At 27.1% G+C, this 17,361-nt stretch overlaps 2 protein-coding genes across 5 annotated transcripts; one reads left to right on the top strand and one right to left on the bottom strand.

Annotated features, from left to right (window-relative positions):
* The first annotated feature begins 3,500 nt into the window (after positions 1 to 3,500).
* LOC138338914 (uncharacterized) lies at positions 3,501 to 5,383 on the top strand. Its single transcript, XM_069289999.1, has 3 exons — positions 3,501 to 3,771; positions 3,858 to 4,449; positions 4,549 to 5,383. The coding sequence occupies exons 1-3, from the start codon at positions 3,501 to 3,503 to the stop codon at positions 5,381 to 5,383; spliced, it is 1,698 nt and encodes a 565-aa protein (XP_069146100.1).
* A 556-nt stretch (positions 5,384 to 5,939) lies between these two features.
* On the bottom strand, positions 5,940 to 8,822 carry LOC138339094 (uncharacterized). 4 transcript variants are annotated; one of them, XM_069290411.1, is made up of 6 exons: positions 8,713 to 8,822; positions 8,301 to 8,583; positions 7,512 to 7,691; positions 6,969 to 7,394; positions 6,361 to 6,888; positions 5,940 to 6,259 (listed from the first exon to the last, which is right to left on the bottom strand). In XM_069290411.1, exons 4-6 carry the CDS (start codon positions 7,317 to 7,319, stop codon positions 6,050 to 6,052), a joined length of 1,089 nt encoding a protein of 362 aa, XP_069146512.1. In that variant the 5' UTR covers positions 7,320 to 7,394; positions 7,512 to 7,691; positions 8,301 to 8,583; positions 8,713 to 8,822; the 3' UTR covers positions 5,940 to 6,049. The 4 variants fall into 4 exon arrangements, with proteins under 4 accessions (XP_069146512.1, XP_069146511.1, XP_069146514.1 ...); XM_069290410.1 differs by having other exon boundaries at positions 8,488 to 8,583; XM_069290413.1 differs by lacking the exons at positions 8,301 to 8,583; positions 8,713 to 8,822 and adding an exon at positions 7,790 to 8,278.
* Between the last annotated feature and the right edge of the window lie 8,539 nt (positions 8,823 to 17,361).

The raw sequence follows: 17,361 nt of genomic DNA, 5'->3' as shown, positions 1-17,361 counted from the left end.
TCAATCCTTATGTTTGGCGTGATATTCTAATATCGACTGAAAGGAATAATATTGATTGTATTCATTGATAAATTTCTTTCTACGAAATGGTTGTGAAATGTTTTATAATTATTGAATCGGTTAAATAGATCACATTTAAAAATTAAATAAACTATTGTTAATGAAGTGTGTGACTTGAACAACAAAAGAGGACTAAAGTCTGCGTAAGGGTCATATACATTCACTTTCAATCGTCAATTATCTTAAAACGAGTTACATTAAAACCTTTATAAATTAATATTCAATAAATTAATAATCTCTCTAAAATAATATTTTCTTCTGATCCCGATTTGGGTCAATGGAAAAAAATTACCAATTCCGATAAGAGTAATTAAGTTAATATATTTTTCAGAAGACCCCTATATATATCATAAATTAATAATTCTTTAAAGTACAAATATATCTAAGAAAATTTAGTGAAATGCGATTATATTGTGTTCAAGTTTTTCTTAAAATTTAAATATAGTTGAAGCTTATCTCTAACTTTTCTTATTGCATTCAAGAGCTCTGGTGTTGTCTTTACGACTGCATCGTAAAATTGGGAAGAGTTCTAGATGCGATAAGTGTTTCCTTACGCGTATCTGGTTCCAAAGGTACAATATCATCTTCAACTTCATCATCAACATTGCTTTTTTCGATGGTATCCACAATTTCGTCTAAACTCTAGAACTCTGAAAAAGTATAAGTTTCACTTGGATAATTCAACAGGTTATTGACATCCATTTTACTATGTTAATCAAGATCATTAATCATGACCTCAAATTTATGAATGATGTTTTCAAAAGTAGCTTCATTCAGATTCTCTAAGATTGCATCTTCGGAACCATTTTTACGGTATCGAAAACAATTTACTATTGTCTCTTGCTGAACATTTGTTGTTCAAACAAGTATTGCATAATTAATAGCATCCAAAACATTGATCTTTGTTGGATCATTTTGTCCCAATCCATAACCTTCTAATATCTTACAATAAATTATATTCGATAATACATCTTGAAAGCTTTTATTATCACAACGTTGAAATTAATAAGATACAATAATTTTGATGTATTCATTGTATTTTATGTATGATAATTTTTTTATGTGAAATTGATAAATATGATACATAAATTAGTAAGATACGATGAATTTGAGATAATCAAAATTAACCTTCATTAAATCTCAAACTATTCTTTAAATTAATAATTATTAATTTATCGATTAAATAATATCTCCATAAAATAATAAAATTTCATGGCCTCACCTATATTAATTTATAAATGTTTTACTGTATTTTGTTTCCAAGTGAAAAAGATAAATTTTAAAAAAAAAAAGTAAGAGGAGAAGAAACAAGTGATGGCAAATTACAGAAAGTACGTTAAAGCAAAATTTCAATTTATTCCTTAAAAGTTTATAATTACAAAAATTCCTCAAAGCAGATACAATACTATAAGCGTTGATACATTAATCTAATGTGCGAGATATATTAATTGTTAAATAAGATACATTACATTTTATACATGATACATTAATCTGATGTACATTTTGTAAATGACACACTAATTTGATGCGCAAGATACACTAATCTGATGCGCGAGATACAACTAATCTGATGTGCGAAGTACATTTTATACATGATACATTAATCCGATGTGCGAGATACATTAATTTGATGTGCGAGATACATTGATGTGATGCGCGAAATACATTAATGTAATGCGTAAAAATGAGAAATTTTAAAAATTTGTAAAACTTAGAAAATAATGATAATAAGTAAACTAAAAGGTGAAATTTTCGTAATTAATCCATAAATGTTTGAAAAACAAAATAAAGAAGAAAAAGGTCACGTTATCAGCTATTTTTGGCTTTCATGTGACCCAAAGAGAATGAAAATACTGATTATTATATTGTCAATTAAATAAAATATAAATTCTATTCCATATTTAATTTTAGATATCAGATTTTATTCTATTAAACTTACGAATGATTTATTCTACATATCATTTGAAATAAATCAATACAAGAATTATAATTCAAAATTATAATCTCAAAAATAATTAATACGAGAGGCAAACCATATTTAAATAATACTACATATATACAAAGAAAATAATATGAGAATAAACTTGTTACATGATCAAGCGTGTTGCTAGTTAATTTTAGGTTGGATTTCAAGCTCAACGTGGACATTTTGTGTTTAATAGTACTTGTTGTTTAGCCTAATTTATTAATATATAAAATTAGTGTTGACATGAAATTAATTGCGTAGGATTTATTTAATGTGATGGATAAAAGAAGATAATTCTCGAATAAATTTTTAGTATCAAATAATTCTTTGTAAAATTTGGAATAATTTAATTTCAGAATTAGTAATTTTGTGATAAATTTCTGAATAAAAAAATTAAAATGACAAAAATATACACTTAAACATTTTTTATACATTACTTTATCATGAGTCCGAAACTCAAAGGGTAAAAAATATTAACAAAAATTCCAAAACGGTATATAAAATTTTATATAAACCAAAACGGTAAAATCGCTGCCGACGCAGCGATTTACTTCAACTGAAAAAGTAAAATCGCTGCTGAGGCAGCGATTTTGCCAAAAAAAAATTTTTTTAATAAAAAAATGAAATCGCTACTCAAGCAGCGATTTCAAAATGTTTCTTCTTACAAATCGCTGCCAGGGCAGCGATTTAACATTATTTTTTAATTTTCTTTTTTTTTAAAAAAAATAAGGTATATCGCTGCTCTGGCAGCGATTTACGAAGAAATTTTTTTTAAAAAAAAATCGCTGCCTAGGCAGCGATTTATTTTTTTAAAAAAAAATTTGTTATTAAATTGCTGAGCAATTTTTTAAATAAAAAATTTTTTTAAAAATGTTAACTTATGTTTATAATTTATAAGAAAATATACATTATTTTAAAAAAAATTAAAAATAAGTAAATATATTTTCTTTCTAAAAAAAGATATTATATTGAATTTAAATTTAAATAATATTTGAATTCAAATAATTAATTTAAAATTAAATGAGAAAAATTATTTAATTTTTTTTTAAAACAAAATTATATACTTTTATATTTATATATATATATATATATATAAAGTGAAAAGGATCACATGACAATAGTAAAATTTGTTTTTTTATCGTAAATAGTTGAAGAAGTTCACATGTAAATAGTACATGAGACTTTCAATTCTATAAATTGGAACTTATCCTTCATATTCATATTACTTTCAATCTTCCAATCTACCAACAATTTTAGGTAAAAACATTTGAATATTATGGGAGAGTCTAGCCAAAATTTCAGTCATTTGAATTGTTTCTCATCGGATTCAACTAATAGGTAAATAAAGTAATGTTTTCTTATTTCTTAAAAATTATTTTTCTTATATGTAATATATTTATATTATTATTTTTATAGGTATGATCAAATTCAAAATGCAGTGAGTTATTGTACACAAATTGTAAATAATAATGTTATGGGTGATGAACGAGTTGGTGAGTTGCACAATGATGAACCTTCCGAGCATGAATTAACAGACAGTGATGATATGTATGACGGCGATGATGATAATGTGGATAATGCACCTAATGCATCCATTGAAGATCAAAGTATTAATTATCATTCCACAGCGATTCCATACTTAGATCACACTGACGAAAATGCAGAAGATTTTATGTACACGAGAGATGACGGTTCCATTCGAACGGCACTTTGGAATTCAAACAATCCTAAACATATCCAGTCAGGTTCGATTGGATGATTCGGTTTAGAGAGATTTCAAGCGGTATGTGGAAGACAGGAAAAATGATTGAACCGCATACTTGTCTTACAGATAACTATAAGGAGGATCATTTCAATTTGAATGATAACATGATTGCCACTTCATTAATACCATATGTTATGCAAAATTCGGACATAAATATTAAGATGATCCGTGAAATTATCAAAGGAAAACATCACTATACTCCTAGTTACAGAAAAGCACAAAAAGGTCGAAGAAAAACATTTCGAATGGTTTATGGTGATTTTGAAAGTTCATTTAAGGCATTACCTCGATACATGGCTGCACTACAATTATTCAATCCAGGCACTATTATTGAGTGGGAGCATCATTCTACAACAATGCAAGGTGAGCAAATTTTTAAATTTCTTTTTTGGGCTTTTAAACAGAGCATTGATGGTTTCAAAAGTTGTAGGCCGGTCATTTCTATCGACGGCACACATCTTTATGGTTTGTATGATATCAAATTGTTAATTGCGGTTGGAATTGATGCGAATAGAAATATTTTTCCACTTGCATATGCTTTAGTTGCACGTGAGAGTTTTGAGTCTTGGTCATGGTTTCTCAAGTTATTATGGACACATGTAGTTTGTGAACGACAAGGAATTGGTCTTATTTCTGATCGTCATCAAGGAATCTTGCAGTGCGTTCAATCTTATGATTGGTTGAGTCCACCCAACACATATCATAGATTTTGTGTTCGACACTTAAAAGCAAATTTTAATTAAAAATTTGTAAATAGTGAACTCGAAAATCTAATGTGGTTGGCTGCTACTAAGCATCAGGAGAAAAAGTTTATGCAACGGATGCAACAAATCAAAATATTGTCTCCTGCAGCATATGAATGGTTAAATGAATTTCCTTTGGAAAAATGGACGATGTATAAGGATGGTGGTCGTACATGGGGTGCCATGACGACAAATGTGTCTGAGTCATATAATGATTTATTGAAAAAAGCTCGGGGGCTTCCTGTGACTGCCATGGTTCGAATAACGTTCAAAGCTCTCGTTGATCGTTTTGTCGAAAGAAACAATCTTGCAATTGCATTACTTCAAAGTAATATGCCATGGCCACTTGCGATAGATAAAAAATTTAATGATTATTATCAAAGAGCTCAAGGGCACACAGATATGATGACTTACAACACAGGTGATGGAGTTTTTGAAATTCTTACTTTTGCTCATGATGGTAAAGGTGGAAATGTCCACAAGGTTACTGCAAAAGGTAAGAAATGTTCTTGTGGAAAATGGAGAAACTATCATATGCCTTGTTCGCATGCCATCAAATTTTGTGGACTTCGCGGAATCGAGCCAAAATATTATGTAAGTAAATTCTACAGTGCAAAATATTACAAACGAACATACAGTGAGACATTTAATCCAGTGGGTGATGAAATGTATTGGCCACCAGCTCCTTTTAATTTAATTGCAAATACTGAATATTTGCGGACAAGTGGTACGCAAGGAAGAAGCCGACTTAAGAATGATATGGATATAGCTCCGGCTCGCATGACTAGAAAATGTAGTGTTTGTAAGGAGACAGGTCACACAAAGGCACGATGTCCTACTCGATTTTAAATATTTTGTATATGTTTTTAAGGTTAATGTGTTTTTATTATCTTGTTATTAATATTATGATATATCTTTTATATTTATTTGTTGACATGAATTTAATTTGTCTTCCGCATTTTAAATATTGTACGTAAAAAATAATGATTTTACCTAATATAAAAAGTATTGATTTGACCTAACATAAAAAGTATTGATTTGACTTATGATAAAAAAAAGTGAATCCTGCAAACTTGTTCAAACATACAAAAATGTTGACAAAAAGTATTGATTTGAGATAAAAAAAAAAGTAAATCCTGCAAACTTGTTCAAACATACAAAAATGTTGACAAAAAGTATTGATTTGACATATGATATATCTTTTATATTTATTTGTTAACATGAATTTAATTTGTCTTGTGCATTTTAAATATTGTACGTATAATATCTTTACATTATTATTATATTACTGATTTGAACTCTATTAAAAAATAATGATTTGACCTAATATAAAAAGTATTGATTTGACATAACATAAAAAGTATTGATTTGACCTATTACAAAAAGAAAAGTAAATCCTGCAAACTTGTTCAAACATAATCTCATTACTTTGTTCAAACTTGCACGAAACAACAAAATTTACATATTTCAAAATTCGAATCTTCAGCCTTTTAGAATAAAGGTGCATAAAAAAAATTATTCTTCTGAATCCGAATCTTCTACATCTTCATTCTCATCTTCATTTTCATCTTCATTTTCAAAATTTTCCTCATTTTGATAGTGACTGTCTGTTCCACATCTAGTTGATTTGTGTAGCCTAGATGTTCTCCGAGGTGGATTTTGTCTATTAAGAACTAAATTTTGTGAAGCCCCAGCATTAAATCTTGAATCATCAAACGCAGTTACCTATAATACAATATAACATAATATAATCAAATAAACATGCAATAAAAATTAAAAAAAATTATAAAAAGTTAAAAAAATTGTATGAAAATAATTATACTTACATTCGAAAAATTCAATCTTCCACCAAATGGAGAATTATGTATCGGAAATTCACGCATACCATGTTGAAAACCATATTGAGAACCACTAAATTGTGCAAACCCAGATATTGGAACCTGCGGAGTTACAAAACCAACTGTTTGCTGACTAGAAAAATTCGGATTAGTGTTAGAGGGCCCTACAGAAAAATCAAATGTGGGATAATAAGGCTCGGGAGTCGCCACATTAGTGTTAGAGGGCCCTGCAGAAAAATCAGTTGTTTCACTAGTGGTCCTTCTACCTCGACGAGCACCCTCTCTCGGTGTTGTTTGTCGTGATCGGCGAGATACTTGTACTGGTGGTGGTTCATCGTATTGAGTGGGAGGATTGTAATCATGATCAAAGCTCAATCGCGTTCCCTGAAAGGCCGCATTCATTGACTCCATTGAAATACGAGCGACTTCCGCTGCATATTGTCTCATTTCATTAGATTGATTTTCATCATTTTCAATCATCCGAGCTCGACGATACTGCATTTCATGACCTCTAGCCTATAATGAATAAACAAATATTAATAAAAAAAATTATTAAAGATTGACATAATAATTTGAAATTTATGTAATATACATACTAATGCCTCATGTCTTCCTGCCATGTGTTGATACCCTTTTTGTACAACATGTTGTGGATTTCCAATGACCATGCGGGTATGCCTCATGTACCAACGGAAGTAATCTGTTTGATCACTTACAAATGGAGGTCGAAATATACGATTTTGACGTTGTTCCCATAAATATTGTGTATAGTTAAATGCATTTATATCTTCTTGTTTTATTTTTGATCGTTTATCACGCTTAAAATGATATTCGGAAAATTGGGTACACGGTCCAGGAATATGTTGTAAATAAACGAACTGTCTCACAACACGATCAACCATGTGCCACTCACGATAAATTCCATAAATCAGTGGCACCTGTGCCATCCAGACACGTTGTCATGACCGACACCACTCAGGCAATCCATTAATAACATCTTCCGAATAAGGCTGCCAAATAAACTATAAAAAAATAATTAAGTAAGATAATTATAAAAACAACATTGGCAGAAAAAAATATATTCTTATTTAAAATAAAATAAAATATGAAAAGTATAAGATACTAATAATATTAAATACCTGTTCATCAGTTAGATTATCAAGTACATCCCTAATCACACCGATTACAGTTCGTGCCTCATTTTGATAATTTCTACGTCGCGTCCATTTACGTGCAAGTGCAGTTAAAGCCTCAAATTGATTGGTTCTTAGAGGCTTTGGCAATGGTTGCAGGGGAATAATTCTTTCCCATGCCCAAATCTACAATAAATAAATTCACCATTACTTATAATGCACTTAAATTTAAAAGTGCATATTACTAGTATATAAAAAATATTTAATCAAAAAAATATGTATACCTGCACTAAAGAGAGAAATCCACAAACTTCATTTGATTTTTTCATTGACGCACGGCATAAACAATTATACAAATATGATAATGCGGCCGATCCCCATGCTTGAGTTGACATTAAATCTAAATTTCTCATGTCAATCAAAATGTCCAAATTAATCTTATTATTAGATTTATCCGGAAATATTGATCCACCACATAACCATAATAAATATAATCTAAATCTTTGTTGAACTTCATGCTCAGTTGAGTTATCATTAATAACTTCCAAACCTTCGATATACTCAATCAATTTATATGTTGACAATCTACTAACACCAGAAAAACAACTAGTGTCGGGTAACCATCCTGTTAATTGAAAAATCATTTCTTGTCTACCTATAATCCCTAAAGAATCAGCTCCATTTAAAATTATAGGACTACCATCTACTACCATTCCGAATAAAATTTCAATATCTTGTAAAGTTATGGTAGCCTCTCCAGTTCGCATGTGAAAAGTATGAGTTTCCGGACGCCACCTTTCAATTAAAGCAGAAATTAATCCGGAGTCATACGGCACACATCCAACATCAATAATTCCTTTAAATCTACAATTTTCAAAATATTGAAGGATGCGAGAATGTAATGGATGATATTTTAAATGTTGCCAAAATTCAATATCACCACGACGCGTATATAAGCAACATCTCTCTTCTTTTATGCTACCATTCCAAATTCCTTCGGAACGATGATGAACTTGAATTTTTAATACATCATGCTCTACTGGACCAGGATGTACGTATAAATTTGATGGATCCATATCTATACACAAAAAATAAAAATAAAAATTAACATTAATATAAGTATCAAACGATTGAATATATCAACAATATCATATAAAAGTATAAAATAAATTAAAATAAATTAAAAATAAAATAAATTTAAACTCACCTTATAAAGAAAATGCTTTTAAAAACTTTAGAAAATTTGAAGAATAACAAGAATTTTAAGATTGTGGAAGATTGAAAGTAGATTGGATTGGAAGATTGAAAGATTGAACTACCAATTTATAGAATTCAAAGTATGAAAAATTGAAGTACCAATTTATAGAATTCAAAGTATGATGTACTATTTACATGTGAATATTTTTTTCAAAACTTACAATAAAAACAAAGGTTTACTATTGTGATGTCATCCACTTTAACTTGTGGTAAATTTTCTTCAAATTATACAATAAAAACAAAAAAATTTACTATTGTCATGTGATCCTTTTCACTTTATATATATATATATATATATATATATATATATATATATATATATATATATATAAAAGTATATAATTTTGTTTTTAAAAAAATTAAATAATTTTTCTCATTTAATTTTTTATTTAAAAAAATTAATTATTTGAATTCAAATATTATTTAAATTTAAATTTAATATAATATCTTTTTTTAGAAAGAAAATATATTTACTTATTTTTAATTTTTTAAAAATAATGTATATTTTCTTATAAATTATATACATAAGTTAACATTTTTTTAAAAAAAATTTATTTAAAAAATTGCTCAGCGATTTAATAACAAATTTTTTTTAAAAAAAATAAATCGCTACCTAAGCAGCGATTTATAAAAAAAAAATTAATATAAATCGCTGCTAGAGCAGCGATTTACATAAAAAAAAAAATTTCCAGAGCAGCGATATACCTTATTTTTTTTAAAAAAAAAGAAAATTAAAAAATAATGTTAAATCGCTGCCCTGGCAGCGATTTGTAAGAAGAAACATTTTGAAATCGCTGCTTGAGCAGCGATTTCATTTTTTTATTAAAAAAAAAAATTTTGGCAAAATCGCTGCTGAGGCAGCGATTTTACTTTTTCAGTTGAAGTAAATCGCTGCGTCGGCAGCGATTTTACCGTTTTGGTTTATATAAAATTTTATATACCGTTTTGGAATTTTTGTTAATATTTTTTACCCTTTGAGTTTCGGACTCACTTTATCATCATATACATATATGGTATGGAAGATATTTATGTAAACAAACAACTTATTCTCAAAAATTATGTAATGCATATTTAATACAACATACCAAACATTACTAAAAATATAATACTAGAATAATTGATTTCAACATAATTAATACTCATCATAATTTGTTTTCAAACCTAATGGCACTAATTTCACAACAATAAAAATGAATAGATTTTTACTGCTATTCAACTAATAATTATTATCTCAAAAATTTATTTTATTAAAAATAATAAAATATAAAAAATATACTTTTTTGAGATAATAATTAATTAGTTGAATAAGAATAAACCATATCACTGTGCCAAAGCTCCTCCTTGGATGATTTTTTAAGTCGTGTAGAACAAGATCATTAAAACTATACTAATACATCTTTAGAAAAAAAATATATACATATTAAAAACATTTATAATATTCTCTTCATTTCAATTTGTTTATTTTTTTATTCAATTGCTAAAATTATATTTTTCTATTTATAATTTCAACTTTTTATATATCGTGTTTAATACTAAAAGATCAAATAGTATTCTGATAATTTAACTTTTTTTTATTTATAATATCACAAGATTAAAAAATTTCTTTACTTTTCAAACTCTATATTAAAATAAAATAAGATAAACAAATTTTTTAAAAAAAGGACTAAAGAAACACTACATACTCAATATTTAACTATATCAGAATCTAACTTTCATTTGTTTATTGTTAAATATTGGCCACTTACAATTTTTTGTGCGTACAACACTGTAAATAAATAAAAAATTAAAGTCGAATATAAATATGAAATATTTAATAGTTTAGACATACACGTGAGTTGAAAAGCTACCAACTTTAAGGTAGCATTAATGTATTTAAGTATTAATCCAAGTCAATAAATAATAATGTAACTATGCTGAAAATGGTTATCAATTATACTAGAAATTGCATAAATTGTTAAAACTGGAAAAACCATACTTACAAGTTGCATAAAGTTACAAACATCCCCAATATTGACTAATAACAATTTATGGACTTATTCTTACAAACTAATTAATCTTTACTTAAACACACCCCTCCAAAGTAGTACTAATTAATTAGTAGTAATTACTAATACTAAAATTTTCTAAATCTTAGATCCTGCTGCTGATGATTAAGCCCTTAATTTATAAACCAATTAATATTGCATGATATCCGCGGTCATGATGGGATGGTACATATCATTCCAAAATTCATTCTGAATAAGCGCATCAACCAAATACGACTCATGAAATATCTGATCATTTGATATTTCATTTATGTTGCCGTTGTAGCTCAAGACACTTGTGATTTTTGTTAGGGACTCGAACCTTTGTTTGAGTTCAGACACTTGTGCTCTTAGGATTGAGTTTTCAGCCTCAATATTCAGGTAATTTTGAGTTGTGACACTCATGTTTGTCAATATTTCGTTATTTTCTTTCATGAGATTGGACAATTGGGACATGAGATCATCCAAATGCTTTTGTTTCCTCATTCTCGATCTCCAAGCTGATTCACGATTCGATATCATTCTTTTTCTCTTTCTTTCGTCCATCAATTGTTGTAAATCTTCTTCTGATCCCGAGTTTAGAAGTGTATATGACCCTGACCCCGATCCTGATCCTGATGATGTTCCACTTGATGAAGCCATGACAAAATTCTTTTAAAATAATAGTAATTAAAATTAGCAGGACCCAAAATATTGATTTTTTTAGGTCTAAATATAAGTACTTATGTGTATGCAATAATAATAATAATAATTTTATGGGGGGAATTAATTAAATAAAATAATTAATTTGATTATGAGATGCAATAAAACCAATAGAGAAAAACAACAGAAAAAGATTGCACTAAATGGGTCCTTCGCCTATACGTGGAATTTATCATAAAACCACAAAGAAAGAGTTCATTGAGAATTGCAGACATCAATTGCAAAGATGATAAATAAGAAGTTTAGCATCAATATATATTTAATCAAAAATAGATAAATATTTTATATTTTAAGAAGAAAAATAGAGAAATGCTAGAAAGTGTATAATAATAGAGAGAGAAAATAGAAGGTAAAAGAGAGAGGATTATTTTGGTGTTTTAGCTTGGATTTTATAGTTGAAAAAGTGGGTGACAGCATTTGAAAATTTGTTGAGGAAATTGGTAAAAAGAGAAAAAAAAATTAATTAATTTTAATGTAAGGAAAATTAATCAAGTGAAAATATATAAAAGTGAATTTGGAATCTTTAGGGAAAAGGGGGAATATGATGGGACATGTGGGGTTAGAACAGAAAACTCCACAACTATATAGATCCAGCTGGGGAGCAACATCACCACAGCCAGTTAATGTTTCAAATTCGATTCCAATACACTGGTAAATATTTTTTTTTTTAATTAAAAAACTTCAGTTGAGTTTTTTTTATATGAAATTATTTTTATTAAAGAGATTTTTATCTTTAATATGAAATGCTTTCAAATTTAATTAAGTTCTAAAGAAAAATATTTTATGTATATACTCTCCTATCTTTTATACATATATTTATGTGTTTCTATATTTTATGTATATTTAAAATAGCTAATAACATATCTCTATTTATAAAAGTAAAAAATTAACACAAAATATGGTGCACTGGTAGGAGTGTTTCGTCCTTAACTAAAGTTTTCGGATTCGAGTTCTGGTTATAAAGAAAATCTTGTTAGAAGCGTCACTCCTGAATGTGTCCTATAGTGCACGATCTATAATTAAAGTAAATGTCATAAATAACAAATCATAATCAATTTTTGGATTTCTAATCTAATTTTAAATTGTTATTTCCATTAGGCTCCAATAAAATATCAAAACAAAAAATGTTTCAAATTCTTTTTACCTTTACTTAGTTCTTTCTTTTTCATGTGAGTTAAAAATTTCTTTTTTACATGATGTCATACACTTTTCGAAGGTGTTTAAATCGACTTATTTTGAGTAATTTTAAATTTTTATTTTTTACTATTGTTTTCAATAGTATTTTGAAAAGGCATAACATATTTTTAATTTTTTTTAGGTCAAAAATCAAAGTTAACTAGCTCAATATATTACTTTTAGTTTACAACTTATAAATTATTTTTAAAAAAAATCAATACAAACACACCCTTAATATATCTAGCAAGACTCGAATTGAGCCTTGAGTGTGACTTTGTGTGCATGATTGAGGGAGTGCTCATAAGTGATAAGATCAGATCATAAAAAAGAAGCAACAAGTTTTTAGGCTAAGTAATTTTCGAAGAAAGGATACATATAATACTTTTAACTGAATTTCATATTTAGTGAAAGAGGAAAGGGAATATAATTTTATGAGACAAAAATACGAGTGTGTGTATATATATATATATATTAAGCTCGATTATAACATTATCCAAGAGACAATTTATGAAGTTTATCATATCAAAATATTTTATAATCTATCAGAGACATATTACTTAAATCTAAATTAATTGGGTCGATAAATTTAGGAGGAGGCAATATTCCCTTGGATTTGAAGTTCTCAACTTACAGTCTAAACTTTTTCGAAATTTACCATACTAATATTATATTGAACCATGATTCTTATTGACATATCATTTTCATGACTTAACCAACTTATTATCCACCTTGCGACCTAATTAGTTTGTATTTATTTACCTAGAAAATATTTATTTTATTAACACTCCAATCAAATATGATTTTATTTTCATAATTCAAATTCCATACATTGAATTGAAACCTAAAGAAATACTTATTGACACATCACGACCTTTGATGTCATCAATTAAAATTGTGATGGACTGATAAATATCTTTCACCATTAATCAAAGTTTTTAGATTCAAATTTCTTGGATACAAAGTCCCTATTGTTAGGGAACATTTTCTCTCCACAATGTAAAACTTTGTAATGCAAATCCAAATACAGTTGAATTTCAATTAAAATATCGAACACCAGGTGAAAGCAATATATTTTTTTATAATACAAAAACACATCATGTGGGGAGGTAATAAAAGCAAAGAAAACAAGAATCTTTGATGAATCCCAGGCGAAATTAAAGAGAATCATAGTAGTACTCAGATGCACAACTCTTGGAAAAAGGTTTCTTCAACCCTTGTCACGTTCCACTAATTAAACCAAATTGTAAGTGAAATTAAAGTTGTCCTCTTTGATTACCTTTTCAAACTTCTTTTTCTAAATTACCTTGACGTTTACTTAACAAGATTGTGTTATTAGTGTTCATCAAACTATACATATACTAAAAATAATCAATTTGTTTAGCAATAATTAGAAGCATCTAGTCATCATAGTGTTAATTATGTCGCAAACACCCTTGCATTTAGTGCTTTATTAACGATAATTAAGTAATTGACCATCATTTATTACTTATTTTAGGTGCATGATGATCACATGCCTAATAGGAGATGCATGATATTTAGAAAATATCAGAGTTGGACTTACCTTTGAGTATCTTTAACTATAAATTCAGTTAATATTAATTTTAAAAAAATCATATATCTATCTTACGTCATCGCGTCACTTGAGCAGAAGCTAGAAAAAATAAATTTGGAACTCAAATCCATATAGTTTTAAAATTTTTCATTTTTACTAATGATAATTATCTCGAAAGGAGAGATGATTTTGTTTTACAATAAAAAAAAAGGAAAAGGGTCTGATATATCCTTCAACTTTGTTATTTGGAGCTTATATACCCCTCGTAATAAAAGTGGCTCATATATGCCCTTACCGTTATACAAACGGCTCACATATACCCCTGCCGTTACAAAATGGTTCACATATACCCTTCATTTAACGGAAGTAAAAAAATTAGTTTTAAATTTATATTTATTACTTTTAATTTTTTAAAAAAATTTATTTAATTTTTTTCATACATAAATTATTTTTTGACTTCTTTTATTATAATTATTTGATTTCTTATTCTTATTTTGTTTTTTTCTTTCATTCCTTAGTTTAAAGAATAAAAAATTCAACTATTTTTTGTGTATTGTTGTAATTTAATTTCGTATTCGAAGAAAAAATTTGGTTATCTACATTAAGTTTTACAAGAAGATTAGTGAAACATAAATAAATTTGATTATCAAAATAATAATTATAAATTAGTCATTGAAACAAAAAAAAGTCAAAAAAAATATGTTTGACGAGGTTTTCTCATATGGGATTATATTTTTTAGAAAAAAAAAATAAAAATTTAGATTAAAATTATTATTTTTTTCATTTCCGTTAGAGGAAAAGTGTATATGTGAGCCATTTGTTTATAAATTGGAATATATATGAGTCACTTTAATAATAAGGGGTATATCCACTCTAAATGACAAAATTGAGGGATATATTAGACCCTTTTCCCCAAAAAAAAATTGTGAATTATTACAGTTTTATCTATAAAGTAACTCAACCAATAGTTCCTGGTACTGTGTACTTTTGTGTTACTTATAGTAGAAGTGTGAAATTGTGTATAGAGTGTGAAAGGGTCATAAGATTCTTTTTGACCAGTATACCTTGGGTGCAATGGTGAGATTGTTCTATTTTCAAATATTATAATTTATGTTTTAATTATGAAGAAAATTTTATTAAAAATATTATTTCCAAATAAATTTTAGGATATATAATTAAATTTAATCGAATTTTCAAGGCAGAAATTGGACTAAGAAGAAAAAAAAGAAGAAATACTCTTTCTGACTTGTACATGAGATATGCAGGAATTAATCCCCAGATCTAACACTATGTACTCTTCTTTCACTTTTGACTGTGCCACGCGCATTAAGGTCGGTTTGTTTGGATGGGTCAAAAATTAGAAATTTTAACTTATGATTTTGATTCATTTGTCTTTTTAGTTTTAAAATATACTAATTAATTGAATGGAATTTAACGTCTATTATACATATATAAATATAATATTAATTATTTATAAATAGTATTTTATATATTTATTTTTAATTAAGTTCGAAATTTAAATAAATCATATAAAAATAAAAGTGATCAAAATAAGTCATTGTTTTATGAAGTAATTAAAATAGACTTAGTGAAAGAAAAAATTTCACTTTATTCAATATTCCAAACGATTTTCGTTAGTCCATAACGAGTATATTTTAATATATAACAAAACTATTCCTTACACTTTATAAAATGTAAGTTTTCATACATTTTGTAAAGTGAAACTTTTTCTTACACTTTATAAAGTGGAAGAAAAACTTATATTTTACAAAGAGGAATATTTTTCAAGTTTTGCTCTCCTTATGATGCTTTTGTAGTGTTTGTCGTACAGTTCTCCTTTATTGGTCTATGTTCATCCCCAATTAGAAAATCATAATAGTTATTGAAAAATGTTAGGACATTATCAATTTTCATGTCTCGTTTATTTTTTATGCAAATGATTATCAGTATGTCAAATGATTAACAGTATGTGCAACACTTGATTTTTTATTTAAGTAAGTAATTGCAGTGAAGATATTTATAGGACATTCTCAATTTCCATGTCTCGCATTTTTTTATACAAATGATTATCAGTATGTGCAACACTTGATTTTTTATTTAAGTAAGTTAATTGCATGTGAAGATATTTATATCTTTTTACATATATATAGAAAATATCTCAACTGTACGACAAATACTATAAAAGCATAATAAGCAGAGTAGAACTTGAAAAAAAATTCCTCTTTGTAAAATGTAGTTTTTTTCCCACTTAATAAAGCTAAGAAAAAGTTTCACTTTACAAAGTGTAAAAAAAAAAACTTACATTTTATAAAGTGTAAAGAAATAGTTCCGTTATAAATTAAAATATACTCGTTATGGACTAAAGAAAAACGTTTGAAATATTGAATAATGTGAAATTCTTTCTTCGACTAAGCCTATTTTAGTTACTTCCTAAAATAGTGATTTATTTTGGTCACTTTTTTTTTTGGCTTAGTTAGGTTCAGAACTCTTTTTAATTGTCATGATTTCTATTTTTTAGAGTTAAACTATAAGACATAGATGAACATTTTAAGATGTAATTTTTCATCATATTGATATGTAAAAAATTATAATTTATAGTATTTTAATATAATTTTAAATATTTAAATTGTTTAAAATATTGAAAATCTAATTTAACTTTAAAAATTAATCAAATTAATTTTAAAAAGTATAATATAGCAAATAAAAATAAACGAAATGAGTAATATTTTTTGGTGAAGAGAGTTTGAATGTACACCAAAGAGAAGGCTGGCTCCACCTTGTATAAATGTGGATCACATACTTAATGTTTCAAATCAATCTTACATTAGTTCCGTGATCAGATTAATATTTTAAGTTTGTTATTTTATTTTTGGAAAAGGGCTTAAAATACCTTTAAAGTATTAGAAATGGTACAAAACTATCCTCCATCCACCTATTGGCTCCAAATTACCCTTTTCACCCACCTATTGGCTCAAAAATACCCTTGTCATCCACCTTTGGGTTTAAAATTGACTATTTATTTAACGGTTTCAAATTTAAACTACTTAAATATTTTTAAAAATATTTGGCGCTCAATTATTGGATATAATTTAATTTATTAATATCATTTATAAATCAACCCACTGCCCACCCATTACTAATCAAG

Source organism: Solanum lycopersicum, chromosome 10 (genome assembly GCF_036512215.1).
Source record: "Solanum lycopersicum chromosome 10, SLM_r2.1".
Taxonomy (NCBI): Eukaryota; Viridiplantae; Streptophyta; class Magnoliopsida; order Solanales; family Solanaceae; genus Solanum; species Solanum lycopersicum.
This window is presented reverse-complemented; position numbering and strand designations above follow the sequence as displayed.

Bases quoted from the DNA above. Each gene is read 5' to 3' on its own strand.
- LOC138338914 (XM_069289999.1), top strand. From the start codon at position 3,501: ATGGGTGATGAACGAGTTGGTGAGTTGCACAATGATGAACCTTCCGAG. The intron at 3,772-3,857 runs GTTCGATTGGAT...CTTGTCTTACAG, and splicing joins TCCTAAACATATCCAGTCAG to ATAACTATAAGGAGGATCAT. The intron at 4,450-4,548 runs GTGCGTTCAATC...ATTTGTAAATAG, and splicing joins CGTCATCAAGGAATCTTGCA to TGAACTCGAAAATCTAATGT.
- LOC138339094 (XM_069290411.1), bottom strand. From the start codon at position 7,319: ATGGCACAGGTGCCACTGATTTATGGAATTTATCGTGAGTGGCACATG. The intron at 6,889-6,968 runs GTATGTATATTA...TATTCATTATAG, and splicing joins CAGGAAGACATGAGGCATTA to GCTAGAGGTCATGAAATGCA. The intron at 6,260-6,360 runs GTAAGTATAATT...ATTGTATTATAG, and splicing joins GAAGATTGAATTTTTCGAAT to GTAACTGCGTTTGATGATTC.